The following is a 21,070-nucleotide window of genomic DNA, read 5'->3' as shown; positions in this document are numbered from 1 at the left end:
AGAACCAGGAAATTGAGAGAAAGGATTCGAACTATTTGGCATTAAGCCTCCCCGTGTGCAGTATACGCTATGAGTGTACCAATGATCCGCAGACCCCTGCAATACTGAACTCTTCCAGGTACAGGAGGAGTGAAAACTTTTTCTTAACTAAATGTAGTGGGGAGCTGGGTGGGGGGGCGCTGAGACTGAGGGGAGTTATAACCCTTAAGAGAAATTATATAAATTTTTTTTTAAAAAATCATTCTTTAGGAATCATTCTGCCACGTTAGCTATCCACATTCCTTTCTGTTTTATGTGCTTCCAATCTCCAACAAACCCCTACTCATTTGGAAAATGTGTCTGAATTAAATTTGGTACACTAGACTTTGCTGGTTCCATTACGAGTGGTTTATAAACCAACAATACTCAAATTGTTCCAATCAGGGATTTGATATAGTTACGCATATGCATTCTTGACCCATGTTAGTTCTCAAGTTTTAATAGTTTTTAAAACATGTTATTTTATAATAAACTTCAGTGTTTCCCTTTTTTCCCCCTAAGCCTTCCTGGCTTATAATATATGTTAGGGTCTTATTTCTTAATGTGTGTGCAGGAGAGATGATGGCTATTTGAAAGGGCCCTTTTTTTGTTCACGAAAAAAGCAAATTTCCCCAGAAAGGTTTCTGCAACTTTTCAAGAAACTACAGGAGTAGCTTTTTCCTAAGTGAAGAAACTTCACAGACAAATAGATAGTAGCAAACTGGGTAGAATGTTGATCATGCTTAGCTGTGCGATTAAGTCCAGTTTCCAGGCTAACCCATTTTCTTTAATATGTAATGAACTATTGAATGTGATTGAGTTCAATTCTTTAGCCATGGTATTATTCTTCTAAGTTATTCTATATTTTCATTTCTTTGTATATTTTAATAGTTTTTTGTACTGTAACGAGATGGTTAACTACTGTTACAAATAAGTACTGCCAATATCTAGCAAGTTATATTGTCTTAGCAATATTTTTGCAGCTCCTAAATACAAGATGCTAAAAGGATCTAATTCCCATTAGCCAAATTGAATCTGCAACCAACTGAAATACCCCCATTTCTAAAACTTAACTTGTAGCCACAGAGGCATAGAAGCTCTCTCTACCTTGGGTGGTTTCACAGCCAAAGCTGTCAAGGAATGGGTGAAAAGTAATTGTTTTCAAGTGTGCCCTTTTACAATCATTTGTTTGCTCTGGCTCTTTCAGGGACAAAGGCTATTGTTGAACACATCCAACTAAACAAATAACTCATCCTGGGGTCCCTTTAACAGCTGCCTTAGTACAATGATCTATTTACATATTAGCCTAAAATTGAAACTGAACTCTTTAATGACATAATCCAGCACTACAGTCCAGAGACGCATGTGTTCTGCCCAACAGCTGAACAACCTTGTAGGCATATGAGTTTTAGAAATAACTTTTTGTGTACCAAGTGATCTTAAGGCGTCATCTTAATATACTGTCCTGTATTTTCTCCTTTTGTCCCCTCATCGAACCCATGTGGGTGCCTTTTTATCCTCTCTCTTTAGTTACTTGATAAATAAAGAGAAATACAGAAGGTCTCTGTCACCCATTTTACTGTTTGTTGATAAACTGTAGTTGTAGGCCACGCTTCACTGTGTGTTCCAGGATTTATCTTACCTTCCTTGTATGGGTTTTACTTTCATGTGGCTGAAGATTAGAGGATGACCTGCCAGATGTTATAAATTAGTCAGCAACAGCCACAATCATTACTAGGCACACTGTAATAATGATTTGAAGTTTTACATGATTTCCAAAGTATATTTAGTTTAAACCGCTATAATTTGATGGTTTCGTATATGGCTTTTAAAAATTGAAACAGGATATTAGCTTAAATTTCTTCTTAAGATTGATGACATTGTCAGACATAAAGTTAAGGACCTGTATAGACACAGACACTTGGGCAAAAAAGAAGAAAAAAATACCCTACCCACAGCAGCACTCATCTGTCTAAAACAGCGCTGCAGCTTGGGCTGAGTCAGTTTAATTGACTTCAGTAAGACTATTGGTTCATTGAAACCAAAGCCAGAATGATGGCTCTATCTATCTTCAAATAGGTATTTACACTGCAGACCTCACACAGAGCAAAATGTTACCATCCTGCTGGGTTGGAACAGCATGAAACTTTACAAAGAATAATATTATACTTGATTTCAGATAATTTATTGAATCCTATTTCTGCACTTTTGATGAGAGATCTTGTGGCCAGGACACATTCCAAAAATTGTAAAAGACAAAATTCTTGAGGCCCTAAAATCAAGCTCTTCCTGGATAGCAGCTGGGAGAGTATATGGGGATCATTTTGTTTCAGCTATAAAAAAATCGAAGCATGCATGTTCTCCATAAAACCAAAGGTAATTACATTCCAGTTTTTCTGCCAGCAAAAGCGGTGGCTTCAGCATCCTGCAGTTGTTTTGTTCTTAGTGGACTGCCGTATGATAAACAAACAGAACAAAGTTGAACAGTATTAATATTGAATAAATCTGGTGAGGTCTGCCAGAGTATGGACAACAAAAGACATTTAAAACATTCTTGGAATGCAAATTCTAAGTGTCTGGTGTATGTTTCCCCTTAGAAAACTTTAACCATTTAAGCTATTGTCATTTAAATAAATTGGTAAAAATCAAAAGGCAAACATAATTGTGATTAATAATAACTTTTCTGAATATTGTAGATAGTTACGACTCATCATATTTATACACATATTTTTTTTTTCCAAAACAGGGTAGCTTCTATTGGACATTTAAAATTTCAGCATGCCTTGTATTCAACAATTTTTTTTAGTTGCTTTGCTCTTTCAGGTCCAAATTTTGTGATCACTTAGAATATCTTTATCCTAAAAAAATAGAAGCCATGTGATTCACTCAATTTACTCAAAATAGAATCTCAACTTAAGAATGAAATATTTGCTTTAAGCAGTGATCTATAGAGCTTAAAATGTTAATTTCAGTTCATAGTTCTAAAGAAATAATTAAGTATAAACATAGTTATATAAACCGGGAAAACATAAAATTCAGTCCCATGATGGTGTTTTTTAATACCATATGGTGTTTTTTAATATGAAAAATCAATGCTTAATTTAGACAGCACTGCATTTCACATCTCAAATATTGTGCTGATATTCTATATTTATATTTAGTAGAGGACGTCCTGAAGTCAGTTTTTTAAAGTTAGTGCTAGACACTGAAACCGATTTTATCTGCAAAGTACTAATCTCAATGAATCAATAACTCTCAAATTAGTCTTATTGATATAAAAGACATAATAATGCTGTATAAACAAAGATAAAAGTATGCCCTTTTTCACTGAAACTCACTAAATACAATACAAAATCACTTTTATTAAACTCTTGTGTTTTTCGTGCATATAACATACCTGAGGAACTAGTTAGAACATTTTTCCTGGCTAAAATACAATGAATAATAAAAATTGGTCTTAAACCTGTTTGACGCAGCTTCAGGTATTACTTTTACAGAACATGAAATGGCGATATTTCTGCCCCCCCCCCTTTAGAAAACTTTCCCTATGCAATCTGTGTATTGAAAATTAATTAAAATGAGAACAATGTAATTCAAGTAATATCTTTGAGAATGTCGTTAGGAATTTCAGGAGTGAAATAGATTTTTACCCAAGACACAAATAAGCCATGTCTTGAAAGTTGCTTTACATACAGTGGGATAAAGGTATTTGGAGTTTTAAAGTTAAATTATCAGTCAGTGTATACTTTGAGGCAGAGTAAGAAAAAGGGTTAAAGAATCTATATATAATTGTCATTTAATTTTTCACACCTGAAGGACAGATAAACAGACTTGGATTTGCAAGAGTAAGAAGCATGTCTGTGCATCCCTACCCTTTGCCCTCCCATCCCAACCCAAGAGACTGCACTTGTGTCCTTATAAAGGCATACTGTATTGTGACTTGGTGATTCTTTGCAGACAACAGCTAAATGACACTTTTCTCTTTCCATGATGACCGAAAAACATAACTAAACCTAACTTCACGGAACTAAAAAGAAGTTTGTTTCTGATTTATGGCTTTCAGATGTTTTCTGTTACCAACAACACAGAATGCGGGAAGTTACTGGAGGAAATCAAATGTGCACTTTGCTCTCCACATTCTCAGAGCCTGTTCTACTCACCTGAGACAGAATCCTTGGAAAGAGACCTGGCACTTCCCCTGCTCTGCAAAGACTATTGCAAAGAATTCTTTTATACTTGCCGAGGCCATGTTCCAGGTAAAAAAAAAGATACATTAAATCAACTACTGCGGAATAGCTTCCCAAGATACCTGTTCCTAAATGCTTGCTTAGGAGAGTGTAAAATGTATCTGCCTATCACAGTATCTATTTTTACCTCATAATTAACTGTTCCAAACTTGGAACCTTTTATTGCTGCTCAAATTGCTGCTGTCATTTCAGCCTACAAACAATGCATTGTTTTGTTGAAGTGTTTAACATTTCTTGTTAAATGGATAATACAGTTGGTAATCTTTACACAGCTGGATTATCAGCACAAATCTCTTGTTGGTGTCTTTAGTCATCAGCGTTGATATCAAGACAGCTTCCCCTTCTACACAGCTGATACATAAGTGCAGATTATACACTGACTTTTAAGGTATTTCCTTAAATAAAATATAATTCAAAAGGCCCCAAAAAGTAACACCTTACAAATCATTTTCATATATAATGACTAATTTGCTCCTCATAAACCCTGTGAGGTAGATAGGAAAGGCCTGGTCATTTCCATTTGACAGATGAGGAAAACTGAGCCTCAGGAGAAGTTAAATGCTGTAACCAAAGTTGTACTATGAGAAAGTGATAGGCTAAAAGAAGTTCAAGTTCTTATGCTTATAATGTCCCAGATATACCTGGTCACTGTCGCCTTTTGGACCCTAATAAACATATAAGCTCTTGGGCATTGATTACTTTTACCATCAGAAGCTTGTAAACCTTGGTGGTTGTTGCTTTAGGTTGGAAGAATCAACACAGAGGTAGAAACGAATTTAACGAGTCCAATTCTGTTTAGTTAGGCAGTGTCACCCACAAACAAATCTACTGAAACTAACAGTTTATAAAACTCAATGGCACTGAAGGACAAGGCGAGCTTTAAGAACTGTAGGATGCACTTGGAGAATTTTTTTTAACTGCTATGGACATTTTACTTTTTTCTCTGACCCAGAAAAGTGTAGATTTTGGTATTTTTTATAGAGCTCTCCTAATAGCCTAAGAAAACATTTTGACTAGGGTTGCTTGCTTCCTTTGGTGTACCATAACAAGTATCTAAACCCATTCAATGTGAAAATATTATTATTGTTTTTTTTAACTACAGCCATGTTTCTAAGGCTTTCCTTAAACCAGCTGTTTCTTTCTCTTTATCACGTTCCCCAAAGCAAAGTAGAATAGGTCACGGTTGCCTAGATGGCCTGCCGAGAAGTGATAACAGATTAGGTCCCATAAAGTTCTGCTGCACATTTCCAGTCTGCAAGGTTTGCCTTTACCACTATAACTTGAAAATGGTATTGACAGTGGGCATTTTTATCTACCCTTATCTACTTGCGATAAATACCACTAGGCTGGATTTAGAGACTCATCTGTGGGGTGCTTCCTATATTTGAAGGTATTTTAGCTTCCAGAACAAACAACAAAAAGCAATATCCACTGAAAGAGAGAGCACAGCAAACAACTCAGGAGCCAGAGCTGCAAGCACCTCACTCCCCAGATCAACATATGTGGTGACGAATGACAGATTAATTTTCCTACAAAGTTTGTATATATGTAAAACTGCTGAAGTGCATCAAGATGTCAAGTGCTTTTGGTGGCCACCCAGGCTGCCTTGAAAGATAACCAGATGAAAGCTCCACTCCAGTGGTGGGTGGAGCAGCAAGGCTACTTTTCAGGGCCAGGCCAGCAGGCTTTAGCAGCGAGCAGAGGGGGCTTCCTCTGCATCCATCAAATGCTAATAATTGCTCTAAATACTTGTCCCAAAAGTGAGCTGTAATAACACACTCTTCGTGTTACTTAGGTTGATCAATTTGTTAGCCAGACTGATCCTTGGCACGTAGGTTACCATTTCCTAAAGTATGATGAATCAGATGATAATCTGGTCCCCAGCAGAGAAGGCTCTTTAGAATTCTAGAACACTCGTTTTTCAGAAATTGCTCAAAATTTGTAATAATTTCACCTTCTTAAGTCTATTTAATGACACGGATTGCTTTTCTCCGAAGTTTGAAATTGTGAAAAACAGCTACTTTGTGATTCTTCTTTTTTTTTTTTTTTAACTCTCCCCATTGTTAGCCTCATCTTTCTGCAAATCAAAAACATGAAGAGGAAGGGACCTTAAAGGTTGTAGTTTGCTAAGAGAAGGGAACTGCTGAAAGGGGTTGAAAGAGTGAAAATAATTCTAGACGCATCTTCATTTCTTCCCCCACTGCCCAATACGTAAAGAATTAAACACGTAAACGGTCTATCCCTTTGCTTCACCCTCTTGGCTTTAAGAAAGTGCCACTCACTTTGGGATACACGTATACCTGAAAGACAGCTACTCTCTAGAAACTTTAATTCAGAAACATTCATGGTCTGCTTATTCCCACAAAAATGAAAAAAGGAAGTTAAAAATCACTACAGTGAGGATAGACTAGAGTTTTATGATTCATAATATTCTCCTGTTGTGACTTTACTTAGGGAGATAAACTCTTAACACTTCTAAAAGAATACCCAAATTTCATTAAAAAAAAAACCACAGGAACTGTTTTCTCAATACCATGGGTCTCGTCTTTTGCCTGAATTATGATGAACAGAGGAGATGCTTTACTGTTCACTAAATAATGGCCTAATAAATACCCTCTGTGGAAAGGATAGGAAAGGACATCTCTGGGCCTTGCTTCTCCCTTTATACTTGTTATCATAGTGATTTTTATCACTCTTGGACCATCATATCTCAGCTGTAGGTTATGGTAGTGTGAAATATCTGTCTGTACACAGTTAGTTCAATTGGTTTAATCCCATTGCTAAAGAGGCCAAGGTCAAGAATTTGATTCCACTGAGTTTCTCGAGTCCACAGCCACTCCTGACCCAGTCAGATATCTTACACGTGTGTCTCATTAGTTCCCAAGAGAGCAAACCAGAGCAGATATATGAATACACCAAAGTCTACTCCCTCTGCTAGAAAATGCTCTCTAGTGCAAGCCTTACAGATGGTAGGGTTTTTTCATTTTTTCTTTATCATGATGAACAGCATATATAATGAGGAAAAAATAACTTTTCTGTAGCATACATGCTCAGAGCTTAGAAAACTGCACAGAGAATATTTATTGACATGTCAGTATTTTATAGGGTGCTTTGTGGTATAGTAGGACTGGGTTAATGATCCAGGAGAAGAGTTACAGTTCCAAAACATTTGATAAATCATCAGGAGTTATAAAAAAATTACAGCTGCTGGAATCATCAGTGTACTTCCGTTGTTAGTGGACTTCATCATATTATGGTGATCCAGGGTGAGCTGCACACCTTCAGTAAAATGCTCTTCAGTGTTTCCTTCCAAACAGAAGGGTACCATTCGGTAAATTATATCCTCCTTGACAGTAAACATTAGCCCTATGTCCTGAAACCAGATCTCTTTTAGTTCTTCACAGGAAAATATATCTTACTCATCCCTGCTTATAAAATCGGGTCATTTAAGGTAAAGTACTAACAAAAGTATTAGATGTTTCAATTCAAAGTAACATAATTGTCAGAAAAATGCCCGGATTTTTATGTAAAAGTCTTCTGAGTTGGCCCCCTTCTTCCCACTTAGATTGTTCAGTTTGTCTCAATACTGTCAAAAGCTCGGAATAATTTATTGTTAACATTCTGGTTTTGTTTTGTTTAATTTGCTAAGAGAGCATAGTATCTCTGGAGCAACAGAGTTTATGAATCTGTCCTCATTCATCTTCAGATGTTCCATTTGAAAATGATTTCTCTTTTCCTCGTGTTTGTCCCCAGCTAATAATTTCTTATAAAATAGAATTAGCCACTGGCATTGTTCATTAATTTCCCCTTAAGATGGTATTGGTTTGCAGACTGTAATGCTGGAAAACAGATATGTTTTTAAAAAGCAAACTCAAAATTTCCTCTGAATTGCACTTTGGAATTTTTCTGTGACCCCTGCAGGCAAATAATCACATTAAAACAAAAGGTCTCCTTCACACATTCAGTTATAAATAGATCCATAGTATGACAGTCTTCCCGCATGCATCAGATTGACATGGAGAACTCCCTGCCTGAAGGTAAATATATATTGATATATAGAGAGAGATATATAGAGATATATATCTACATATCTATATATATTTATATATAAAACACCTAGCCCCCCAAAACTTCTAGCCCCAAACTGTGAAAAGTCTGATTTAGCAACTCAGTTTTCCTTCTCTTCTTTTTACCTCAAACAGAATTATTTCACACTACCGGGCAGTTTTCATCTGATGCTTAGCCATTAAAGAATGGAGGAGAAAAGTTATCTTTTGCAAACAGTGAATTGCTGAAGATGAGTAAAAGCAGTTGCAGCCGTCATTCCTCTCCCCAATTTCTAATCCCTGGATTTTTTCAAAGAAAGATAACCTCCTCCCCAGCTGACAGCCTCCTTGCCTCCTTCCCAGCTGACAGCCTCCTTGCCTCCTTATTCTGCCCACCTCCCCCGCAACACACACACACACACTCCCAAGGACATCTGCTTTTTTACTTGCCAGTTTCCCAAAGGCAAGATGTTTCCCAGTAGTTGAGTCAGATATTGGCCTTGAAGAGTCTGTCTCAGAAATTTAGGGGTGATCCATTTCACCCAAAAGTTAGGTCAAAATGTATATTATGTTTTAACCATTTGGGACCCGCAGATTCCAAGATTAGCTTTAGGTTTGAGGGGACCTAGGTCAAGCTCACAGAAACTCAACTTTTTAGGGTCTTTCATGTTCCATTGATGCGCCTCACTTGGTTGTCCCCAAATCCTTGTTCTTGCAAATCCTTGCAAACTTGCATCCATTATACAACTTCTAAACCTCACCTGGGTTACCAGGTGCCTTTGTTACAAAACTGATTGGGAGTACAATAATCTAATTTGTTAGATAAAAATCAAGACCTTGAGCATAATTAAAGGTATGAAACCAGAAGCAGGAATTTGGGACATCATATAACGTCAACTCTGATAGCAACATCATATTTTAATAGCAAAATCATCAGAATATGGAAGTGAATCTGATTAATTAATATGCCCTCCCCCCAATAAAAACCTACCTTATTAATTCAAATTTTAAAAGAAATGTCAAAATTGTTTTTGTAATAGGATCTTCTTTCTTATTCAACTTTTTATTTGATAAAAATTCTTACTATGTAAGAAATGAAAAAAAAGGTCTTTCACATCCTTTTAAGTCTACTCTGCAGTTTTGTTTTGGCTTGTTTTAATATTTTTTTCATTGAGGGGTAGTATGTCAGCTATTCTGCCTGAGAATATTGAAAGGATATCTTAAAGAAAATTTTTGTATTATAAAATAATCATTGTCTCCAGTAAGTGAGCAAGAAAAAAGGCACCAACACATTTGAATATAGAGCCTCTGTTACTGGCATCAATTCATTGCTTGATCATTGCAGGGAGTCAGTCATTTACTGTAGCATATAATGAATGACCTTGGGATAGTAACTAGATTTATTATTTAATCATATATGAGGGACAATACAATAAGAATTGTAAAATGACCCAAACTGCCTCCCGATGGTCTATCTCTTTCCTGATCGCAATTTGTTCTTCTTAGGAATAGTACTGTGGGAAAAAAAGTGCTGAATAGTAATCACATGAGCTTGAAAGTACAACATATAGTAACCAGGGAGGCTTGAAAATAGAGTCAATGCAATAACAAGATTAATGCTGTGTTCGTATCAATTCTGTTTTATAGGAGCCTTTTAAGACATCCAACACAATATCATTTCACTTTTACTGCAATTTTTAAATTTTGGTTAAAAAAGAAATGGAAATCCCAAGCCAAAAAATATGTTCTTCTTACCTTTTGTTTTTTGTCTATATATTTCCCTAGAATATTCATATAGTTCCTAAAAAATCCTTTACCTATATTTGGTCTTTCAAATGCTCTGTTTTTACCATGACACTAAATATTTCTAAGGTGTCCTTTTACATTTTCAAAGGTTTCCTTCAAACTACTGCTGATGAGTTTTGCTTTTACTATGCAAGAAAAGATGGTGGCTTGTGCTTTCCAGATTTTCCAAGAAAACAAATCAGAGGACCAGCATCTAACTACTTGGACCAGATGGAAGAATACGACAAAGTGGAAGAGATCAGCAGGTTCATAAAGATAAATGTTCTTTAATCTTAAAAAAAAGAAAAGAAAAAACCCGACAAGTCTTGTGGTTTTAACAATGAGTCAACTGGCTATGCTCATGTCCAGCAGCTATATCCTCCAGATGCTTTTTGTTTTCTTTTTGGTAGTTTGCTTCTCTAAAATCATATTCGCTTAAATGCTTTTAATGCTGAGACTACTAATCTTCTGTTATGAGCTTGGCTTCTCTCTGATTCATGGGAATTTTATGAGTATAGTTTTAAACTTGAATTTTATGATAGTTGTTAGCTTATGGCACTGTGGAAACATTCAGCACAATTATTAGTAGCAAATCAGAGTTTTATAAATAGATCTTAGAACTTTCTCTCTGAGTGCCTTTCTGTAAGGTTTAATTATTGTGAGTAAAGTCAGTTTTAATTAGTCACTGAAAGATGAGATAGTGAGCTTGTGAAATTTTAAAATACATATGTGTTTTGATTCTCTCCTTTACTTCCTAATAGAAGGCTTTTTTGTGTTGTTTTTTTTTCTTTTCATTGAAAAGAATTTAAAAGAATCAGAGTGTGACCTTGGGTTAGCAGCCCTTCATGATTATCAAAACCGTTGATTCCTAGAGGAAATATATTTTGAAAAGGATGCTAAGTGCATCCCTTACCTCCTTCATCTCAAGAAAAGCTTACTGGTTTTCTTTAATTTGTTTAGAAAGCACAAACACAACTGCTTCTGTATTCAGGAGGTTGTGAGTGGGCTGCGCCAGCCCGTCAGCGCCCTGCATAGTGGGGATGGCTCACACCGTCTCTTCATTCTGGAAAAAGAAGGTTACGTGAAGATACTTACCCCTGAAGGAGAAATTTTCAAGGAGCCTTATTTGGACATTCACAAACTTGTTCAAAGTGGAATAAAGGTTGGCTTTTTAAATTTTATTTATCTTTGCTCTGGCTATGTTAATTTTATTTTAGTGTTCTCCTCACTAAAGGTATTTCTTTGTAATAAAAGAAATAACATAGGAGAAAATAAGGAGACAACATAAGGGAACAATAATTATGGCAACTAAATCGGGACAATGACATTAAATTTTTAATGTTATTTGGTGACTATTAAGCAGTGCAATCAGATTGATATTTTTGACATGGTTTCCCTATGTAATTTACATACTTAAAATAATTATTGGTTTTATAAAGTATTTGTTTAAATATTGTTTAACAGGCATTAGAATTGTATATCAGCATTTGCTAGCAGAAACAAAGAGGTCTTTGGGTTACTTTGGCAATTGCAAATCATTCTTTTACCTCATCTGTGTCATAAAAAATGCTACTTATACTGTAATTTCCTTGTACAATATTTTTACAGGTAAGTCAGATATTTTTATCTATAATTAGCCACCTTTATAATATATAAGCCCATCTATTGCCTTCTTTCCCACTTCTCCAATTTGAATTCTCATGTTAAAGTAATCTAGTAGGTATATAAATAAAATTATTGTCAAGTTTATTTCACAAGAGAGTAACACAGTACAGTATTAGCAGTGCTAAGCTATAAGGCAAATTGTGGCATTCTAAATTAAGACATTTAACAGCTCATGACCGTTTTAGAATGAAACGAATTAAGTATGATTGGGGAAGAACTGGTTATCTTTTTCTAAACTGGAAAAAAAAATCAAAGGAGGATTTATACTCTGCTACTCATATCGAAATAAGCTCCTCTTTGCTTTGTTAAGCTCTATTCAAAGGTAAGAACATCAAAACCTGTAGAAACAAATCAGAAAAAAATATAAATATATTCGACATCTATCTATTCAATATCTACCACATGAAATAATTAGGGTGACTCAGTTAGAGCACAGAGAATACCTATTGTTGGGACCACCCAGCCTCAAGGCCATGTTGTGACAGCATCACCAAGACATACTGCATAAGAGAAGTATTTTATGGTACTTGCGGTCCTTTAAGGAAAAGGACTTTGGCACCAAGACACAGATCATTTGGAAAAGCTGTTTAAATCAGTAGTTTCAACTTTCTCCCAATAAAATTTTTCATTACAATTCACAGCAAATATTCCAAAGTCTCTTAAAACAAAGCATTAGTGTTTTGCACATCAGAGTTCAATAAATACATTCTGAAATGTGTTCTGATAACTCATTGCAAGTGGTACCTCATGAGGAAGGAATAAAGATGCAGCAGCAAGTGCATTACTCACTACAAGTGTTTTACTTACCTTGAAAGTTAAACATGCTCTCTATAAAATAAAAAATTGGGGAAAGTGAAGTATTTTAAAAATCATCACCTGTAATCCCATCAGTTAAAGAATATCACTATTAACATTATGATATACTTTCTTCCAGTTTTTATATTAAAATTAAATGAATTTTTCCTGACTACAAAAGTAACACAGGTCCATATTAATAAATGTGGAAACAGAAGAACATGTTTTCTGATAGCTTTTTTCCTAAGAAGTGTTAAAATAAAATTGAAATCAAACCATATATACATCTTTTTAGCCTTCTTTTTTCACCTAACAGTATGTCATGGATATGTTACCAGATTTGGAAACTTTTCTCAAAAACTTAGTTTTTTTGAGTGTTCCATTTCCTTATTATGAGATATTTAGGAAGACCCCCACTATTTTCCTTTTATCATTGTAAATAATGTTATCTATCATTCTTGTATATATTATTTAACCTGATCATGGATGATTTCTTTGAAATTCACTGATAAAAAGAGCATTACTGAGTTGAAGGACATATGCCACAATACACATTGCCAATTTGCTCTAAAATTTAATATATCTTTGGGTATTTGAGAGAATAATACATAGTTTTCAAATACTATTTTACTTAAAATGTTGGTATTAAAAATCTGTGTATGATAAAATGTAGGTGAAAGAAATGGGCTCAGAATACTTGAAAATTTTGTTGTAAGAAGGAAAAAAACTGATGTTCTTGTTTCTACTTCAGTTTAACTGCCTAAAGAATGCCCTGCTTCTAACTAGAGTTACGTCAGACGCCCTCTTCATTTACACCCATTCATTGGGATACGAATGAAAGTGTATCTTCTCTGACTTTGAGACATCTCATCATGCAGGAAAATTATACAAACTGGGGTATGACAGTGCCATGATTCTGCAGGCCTCTAGGAATTCTGCAGAACCCTTTTTGGCCTTCCTTTCCTAGGAGAGCTGCAGGGCTCCTGGGGCTTAAAATAAACTTCGAAATCCATTCTTCTCCATATGTATTGATAGAATACATATTTCTACATTAAAGACATATTTCAAAGTGCATATTTTGGATTCCCTTAGTATTTGGCACTAGTGATATCAATAAGATAGGAATCTATCACATGGATATTTGAGTGTATACTGATAAGGGAGTAACAAGACCACATCCTTGTCGCTTCGAGTAGCTTATACAACAACTGGCCTTTATCTCAGTCTCCAAGGAACTCCTGTCACAAGTCACAGATTGGAAGTGTTAGAAGTGGCTACTGTTGGTTGGATGGGGCGGATGCCAACACATTCATGAGTTGATTAGGATTATGCCATTGCTTTTTGTGGTATGCCCCTCAGAGACTTCTGAAGTGAAAACATTATCACAGTTACTTCACAGTCATTTTTCAGGCTTCTTGATATGTGAATAGTTAGTTGTTCATGTTAGTGTACAGTTAGTGTATTCTGTGTTCGTCAATGATCATTTTGCATTAATAATGCAAATAGGAATTTTCATAAATTATTATGCATATCACTTCTCTAGTCTTTTCGTTTTAAAAATCCTAAGAGAGGGAATAAAGCTGTTTTAACAGACCAAAGTATTGACTGCAATTTTCAAATCACAGAATTAATAATGTATATGAAACACAACCTTGGTATGTTTGAAATAAATACAGGACAAACCACAGTGATGATCTCCCCATGATATTAAGTAACCATCAGTATGAGTATATTAAATCAGACATAAAGAGGAACTCTTGATTATAAGAGTTTCTAAAAGCTAGTGCTGGCTTTAGGGAATTTGGAATTCCTTTTCTGCTAATTGTCAATTAAGAATTGACAGGGATATCTGTCACCTGGTTAAGGACTGGCCTTTTTGTGGCAAAAAGCTAGACTTGGTTGATCTCCTTCAATGTCTACCAGCCCTGATTCTGATACCACCAGCAAAGAGCCAGTCATTTGGGGAACTTGGAAAACTCCTCCCTAAATGGGTCCTGACTGAAGCTAAAAATATGGCATCTGGTTTTTATCTAACACCCTGATTGTAGGAGATTTCAGTACCCTGTGAGTGTAACTAAGTTTCACCGAGCAAAAGTTAGGTGCAAAAGTGCAAAGCACCCGCTAAAGAATTGACTTCTTTCTGCTAAAGGAAATAAATTATGGAGTTGGATTAATGGAGTAAACTCTGTGCCATATGAATTTAAACTGCCATTTAGGAAGAGGTGATTCCGTTCACAACAGCTCAAATCCTAGAAGACCGAGCTTTGTGAAATTGCCAAGAGTAAGTCAAAAATAGGTTTTAAAACTAGATAGTGGTTTGCTAGATCTTTGGTGCTAGTGCACTGTACAAGCTGACCACTCATACTGATGCTATGAAGAATGGCTCAAGTGTCCAACTGGTGAGCAAACTTTAAAATCTTCATTTTGTGTGTCTAGTGTCGGGGGGAGGGCTTATACCTTGTTTGTTGTTGATATTGTTTTTCCCAAAGAGGGAAATTCCAGGATCCTGGTGATTTGAAATCTTTAAATTGAGCTTATATCTGAATTACTAGTCAGAACTTCTGGAAGTACTAGAACCAGCCTCATCTACTTGAAGTCCTTGAGGATGATAGACCAGTGGTTTCCAAAAATGGCTGCAGAGTAGAACCGCCTGGGAGCTTTAGAAAATTCTGCTGCCCAAATTAAATCAGAATATCTAGAGTTAGGACTCAGGCATTGGTACATTTTTAAAGTGTTTACAGGTAATTTCAGAAGCACTGGTCTAGACTGAGCCAGACCCCTGGATCAGTTGAATAAGGAATGAGACACATTTTCTCTGCCTATCCATGGCCAAGTCATATTACTGAAATGACCACTGAGAGCAAATGGTTGGACACCAGTTGTCATTGTCCTGTACCTTCTGTCATTTACCTGACCTACACATATTACTTGTCCACTCTGAATGAGGAGATGAGTAGTTAACTCTGTCAGCATTGTAAGATTCTTGATAGAAAGTTTCGGAAGATGACACTTAAAAATCTCAACATTTGGGCTTCCCTGGTGGTGCAGTGGTTGAGAGTCCGCCTGCCGATGCAGGGGACGCGGGTTCGTGCCCCGGTCGGGGAAGATCCCACATGCCGCGGAGCGGCTGGGCCCATGAGCCATGGCCGCTGAGCCTGCGCGTCCGGAGCCTGTGCTCCGCAACAGGAGAGGCCACAGCAGTGAGAGGCCCGCGTACCGCAAAAAAAAAAAATCTCAACAATTCATTCTAATTGGACAATTGCTTTACCTATTACGTTTTCCTATTTTTGTTCCTTTTGGGAATTTGGTATTCAGCTAGTTGGCAAAATTGTTCTCATTCCTGTTCCTAAACTATGTAGTTTGCTATTATATCTGAAAACGCTTGTTACGCCAGAAGTTACCCTAGTCTAATCTTACCAAACTTCCCCTGACCACCAAGGATCTGAAAGTCAGCCTTAGCTTTGCATGTGTGTGGCAGTTAAGACAAGCCTGCGCCTGTCACCTACAGGGTGGACCCCCAGGGAAGCCGACACACACCGTTCTCTGCACCCCAGTTCTCAGGGGACCCAGTTCTCAGTCAGAGGACCGAGAGGCTCGCACCCGCAGCAGACAGAGCTAAGACTTGTCGATCATTGGAACAAGTGTGCCTGGGCTCCTGTCCCTCTCTATCTACTTGGGTCCTCATTTCAAAAGATGCTTTTCGAAGCAGTCCTTTTACCGCGGGAGGAGAGGACGTAAGGCTGAAAGCTGCTGATTGTCCGGGTGGCTGAGCCCATTGACGCTGGGGCTCTTGAGAGACAGTGGCCCAGGTGCCAGGAGCCACAAGAGCATGTGGAGGAGGACGCAGTGTGTGCCGGGGCAGGACCCGGCCCTGATTTCACATGCTTGTAAATCACATGCATACTTAATGAGCAGCGAAAGTTTAGTGAAATCCATTGCTCATCATCCCATTGGGATTGATGTCCTACTTTTCTGAAGTTTGTCAGAGACCCTTCCTTTTACATTTTCCTCTGTCTTTAACTGGTGATCTTATGGCAGCCCATGCAATGTTAGCGTATTTTTTTTCAAGTGAAATGAGTCAGAACATAAATGAGAAGCAACTTACTTTTCAAAACTGTTGTTGGAAACATAGCACGCATGTGTGCACACACGTACACATGTATGTGGCAGTGACTGGGTCCCATATCAAATGCTTCCTCAGGAAAATTGTTAGAACTCTGCTTTAAAGCATGCTTCAGGTTGAAAAGAAAGTGTGTGTTCGGTTGAAAGAAAACAGCAATATATTTAATATATTTGATAAATATTACAATAGAAGAGTCACCATTCTGGAATTTTTTGTATATGTGACATTTTTAAAGTTTGTGACATATCAAACTACTGCATTAGAATTTATTAAATCTCATCTGAAAGACAATTGCTGTAGTGGTAGAAATAACCATTAGATAAATTCATTCTAAAAGTGGTAGAAAGTTAATTGAAGAGTCTTTCCTCAGATAAAAACTTTTAAATGCCTTCTTTTGGGGGTAGTTTAAAATTCTGGTTCCAAACCATTAAAATATAGATCCGCAAGTAAAATTTTTTACTGTGTTTTTTTTATATATATATATATATATATATATATATATATATATATATATATCAAGGTAGTAATGATGTGGCATTAAACCCAACTTTATTTTATTGGGTGTTGCTGACCCTACATCAGAATGCCCTGTACTCTGAGATAAATGTTGTTTTCAATTTTTACATAAGTCTAATCTCATTTTAAATCTAATACAAAAGTCCACAGAGAAATAATTTTTTTGTCCCTTGGTCATGTGAAATAATCTCAGTGTAATTTCGTTTGGTTAAGTTAATTTCATTTCTGGTGCTCTTACTTTTTTACTTTGGCATTTGCAATTCTACTGATAAAGCATTTTGATAAATGTCAATGGACATAGATATGGTGTACGCCAGTATAAACTGGTTTAATCTATAAAGTGCTCTCCAGCATGCATCATGTTTTTTTTACTGAAGTCGAAACTGCAGTATGCAGGGTCCCTCCAGTTGAGTAAAGAAAGACCTGCTTTCTCCTACATTTTAGGTCCTGTAACTCACAGCTGAGGTGAGGAAAGCTTTTACATGAATGTCTTTATATTTATCTAAGACTTGAAGGGCAAAGGAAATAGAGCCTATAAATCTCAGAAGTCCTGTGGTAATCATTTAAAACAAGTAAAAAACCAAGAAATCTGCACCCTAGAGAAAGTCACTGCCATCTTTCAAAAGCATCTGTCTGGACGTGGCAGCCACCACCTCTCTGTATCTGACTAGAAAGAGAACAGAGAAGGGCTGCTGGTGATATCATTTGGCATGACTTTCCAGTGGCTCTATTATCTAATGAAAAGGAAATCACAGGTGTCCCAAAACTGCCTCTAAGTAGTAGAAGGTAGCACAGTACTCCCTTTTAGAGACAGTCAATAGCTTTTCTTTCCCAGTACTAAAGATAGTCTTCAAGCCAGCCATGTTGTTAGCAAGAATACGGTAAGTCCCCTACGTACGAACGAGTCCTGTTCCGAGAGCACGTTCATTAAGTCCAATTTGTTCTTAAGTCCAACAGAGTTAGCCTAGGTACCCAACTAACACAATCGGCTCTATATACTGTACTGTAATTGGTTTATAATACTTTTCACACAAACAACACGTAAAAAAACAAACACAAGAAATAAAGAAAACATTTTTAATTTACAATACAATACCTTGAAAAGGACAGCAGTACAATACCACAGCTGGCATCCAGGGGCTGGCATGGAGTGAACAGGCAAGAAGAGTTTCTGACTGGAGGAGGGAGGGGAGGTGGCAGAGGGTAGAGCTGAAGTATCGTCAGCAATAGGAGACGGAGGGCAAGCTGCAATGTCACTCACACCTGACGTAGATGGAACGCATGTTTGCATCTTTCAAAATTTGCAACTTGAAGGTTCATATGTAGGGGACTTGCTGTACTCTAGTCTTCTCTCTTACTAATCATAACCACCATTCTTTGAAGCACTTACTTTGCTAAGCCATTACATAGAGTACCTCTGTAATCCTTCTGGTAACCCTGTGAGGCAGGTGTGCATATCCCCTTTCACAGATGAAGAGACTGAGACCCAGAAGTTAAGGAAACTGCCCGAGAGAACACCACAGAGCCAGTAGCAGAGCCAGATTTGCAAGGCAGTTGTCGGACGCCGTGCTGTCAGCCACGGTGCTGTGCTGCACTGTGCTTTTGATCAGCCACTGCACAGGAGAAAAGATTGGGTAGCACGTTTAAGAAGCAGAGATGGGTGACGGTTGGTGTAGACATGCTCAGTGCTGCTCGTCCTGGCTCGCAGGACAGTGGGGAGGCTGATGGCCTAGATCTAATGTCAAGCGTACAGACTTGGGTGCTAGTCACTGCATTCATACCACGTGCTGGTTGTTTGACTCTGGACAAGTTATTTAACCTCTAGGCTTGGTTTCTTCATCTGTAGTGTAGAGGTGACAAAAGGTTGCACCTACGACTTTACGTGTACAATCTCACATGAATCCGAAATACCTTGTAAGCATTAGCTGTTATCATCATCTATTACACTAACATGAAAGGAAGAGGAAGGAAAGGAAAAGGTGCCCAGCCCTCAGAATGACTTACAAGCTCCCGTGGCCACAGTTAACTATACTCTGTAGTACTTAACAGTCCTCCCTCGTATGAGATTGGATGACAATTTATGGAAATTCCATGATAGTGTTAGTGTTTGCACCAGAATTATATGGCAGTCTTATGGGAGCAAAGTTATACTGATGTATGTCTGTGGGTTTACTTCCATTCAAAAAGATAAACCTAGAATATATTTTTTATCAAAATGTATAACTGGAGGAAGAGAACGTCTTCATTTTTAGATCATCACCTCTTGGCATTAGGCATAGGGCATTGCCACCTACCTCATTATGCAAAACGCCCCAGGTCTGGAGTTTCTGAGAACACGTGCCTGACGATGATGAAGCACAAAGCAGCTGACCCATGAGTACAGCAGCAAAAGCTTCCTCAGCATTTCCTTGCTTTCAGAGTAGTTTTTCTCAACCTGGATATTATAGTAATGTAGGTCTTTTTGTGTGTTTATTTTGGAACATGGTTTGTGTCACTCTGCCATAGAGTTAATAAATTGTAGGATTTGCAAAGGAAATATACTGAGACTGAAAACTAAGAAAGCACATATTTTTGCCCACCAGCAACAATAGCTCAAAGCACAGATTTAGAATCTCAGGATCTGGGAGGGGAGCAATTGGGCAAAGTTGCTCTGAAATTAACATGTAATGTCATGATACAAAGAGTGTATTACTCAACAAAATATTTTTGTAAAAGAAGCGGATGAGGTCAGGGAAGAGAGAAGTTTAAAGGAAGGTTTCAGAATTAAACAACATAACACATCAGTCCATTTATCATGAAATGTGCTAGAGGTCAGGTGCGAGAATATTTAAATGAAATGATCTCAGCTACCTCCCTCTCAGACCCCAGGCCGCAGTAGACCCTTTTCCTATCACATCAACTCAGTAGTTTACAGAAAGCTTCCTAAATCTGTAAGCATGTTTGCTCCTTGATTTGTCTTCTTACCTAAGACCAATTTTGGGAGTTTGCTTATGTAGCATTTGCCTTTTAACAGACTTCTTTCATCTTTACATTTATATACTAAATATATAGAGAGATTTATGTATATAATACTTAGGTAAAATAAACATGTACGTAAATATGTTATCAATTACTATAATACATTTAAATTTATTTGTTGGTAGTATTTGCCAATTGACGTTTTGTTTTGTTTTGTTTTTAAAGTCTGAAAGTCTGCAATTATGTTGAACTATCATAATATCAAAGTGGCCAGAACTGAGGACATTTTGAAAAACTGGGTCACTGTCTAGAAATTAAAATCATCTTTGGAAATGCTATTTATTGAGACCATTCTGTAATGCGTTATAATGAGAAAAGTTCGAGAACATCTTTTTCTAAATCATGTCATTTTCTGTCCCAGCTTGTCTTTGTGATACTAGGTGACAATGCATACGGCCACAGTGGCTTTCGGGAATTACCATCCAAAAGGAGTAAAATTTGACTCTTTTTCCTAGTGAATTTTCATTTTACTCTATCTGGGCATGTTGTATACAACTAACTTTAAATTCATCCATTTACTCATTTTAAAATGTTGTGCAGATCCACAAGCCTAAATTTCAAATCACAGAAAATCTGTAAAAAATAATTATTTCTTTAAGACAAAAAATATGAGCTAATTATTCTATCATACATATATGTAGTAGCACAAAAACAGAAAAAAAACCATCAATAAATTTGATCTAGACTAATACCATGATTGCTTGCGGTTGACATTATATTTAATCTGCTTGTAAAACTGAACCCAATAAGCTGAAACTAATATGAAAATAAAGCATGATGACAAAGGATCTTAAAGGTTTATATATTGTCACAAAATTCTTGAGAAAAGAATATTCCTTCCAAATATTCAAATATTG

General features: G+C 36.8%; 1 protein-coding gene across 3 annotated transcripts in view; it reads left to right on the top strand.

The window, feature by feature from the left end:
- The window catches only part of HHIP (hedgehog interacting protein), a 94,990-nt gene that overhangs the window by 2,483 nt on the left and 71,437 nt on the right, over window positions 1–21,070 (top strand). For all 3 annotated transcript variants that reach the window (XM_032633423.1, XM_032633422.1, XM_032633424.1), the window contains exons 2-4: window positions 4,082–4,274; window positions 10,206–10,362; window positions 11,057–11,258. In XM_032633423.1, coding sequence (XP_032489314.1) covers window positions 4,082–4,274; window positions 10,206–10,362; window positions 11,057–11,258 — 552 coding nt within the window. The remainder of the gene's footprint in view (window positions 1–4,081; window positions 4,275–10,205; window positions 10,363–11,056; window positions 11,259–21,070) is intronic.

The sequence above is a fragment of the Phocoena sinus genome, chromosome 5, assembly GCF_008692025.1.
Source record: "Phocoena sinus isolate mPhoSin1 chromosome 5, mPhoSin1.pri, whole genome shotgun sequence".
NCBI classification, from domain to species: domain Eukaryota; kingdom Metazoa; phylum Chordata; class Mammalia; order Artiodactyla; family Phocoenidae; genus Phocoena; species Phocoena sinus.
This window is presented reverse-complemented; position numbering and strand designations above follow the sequence as displayed.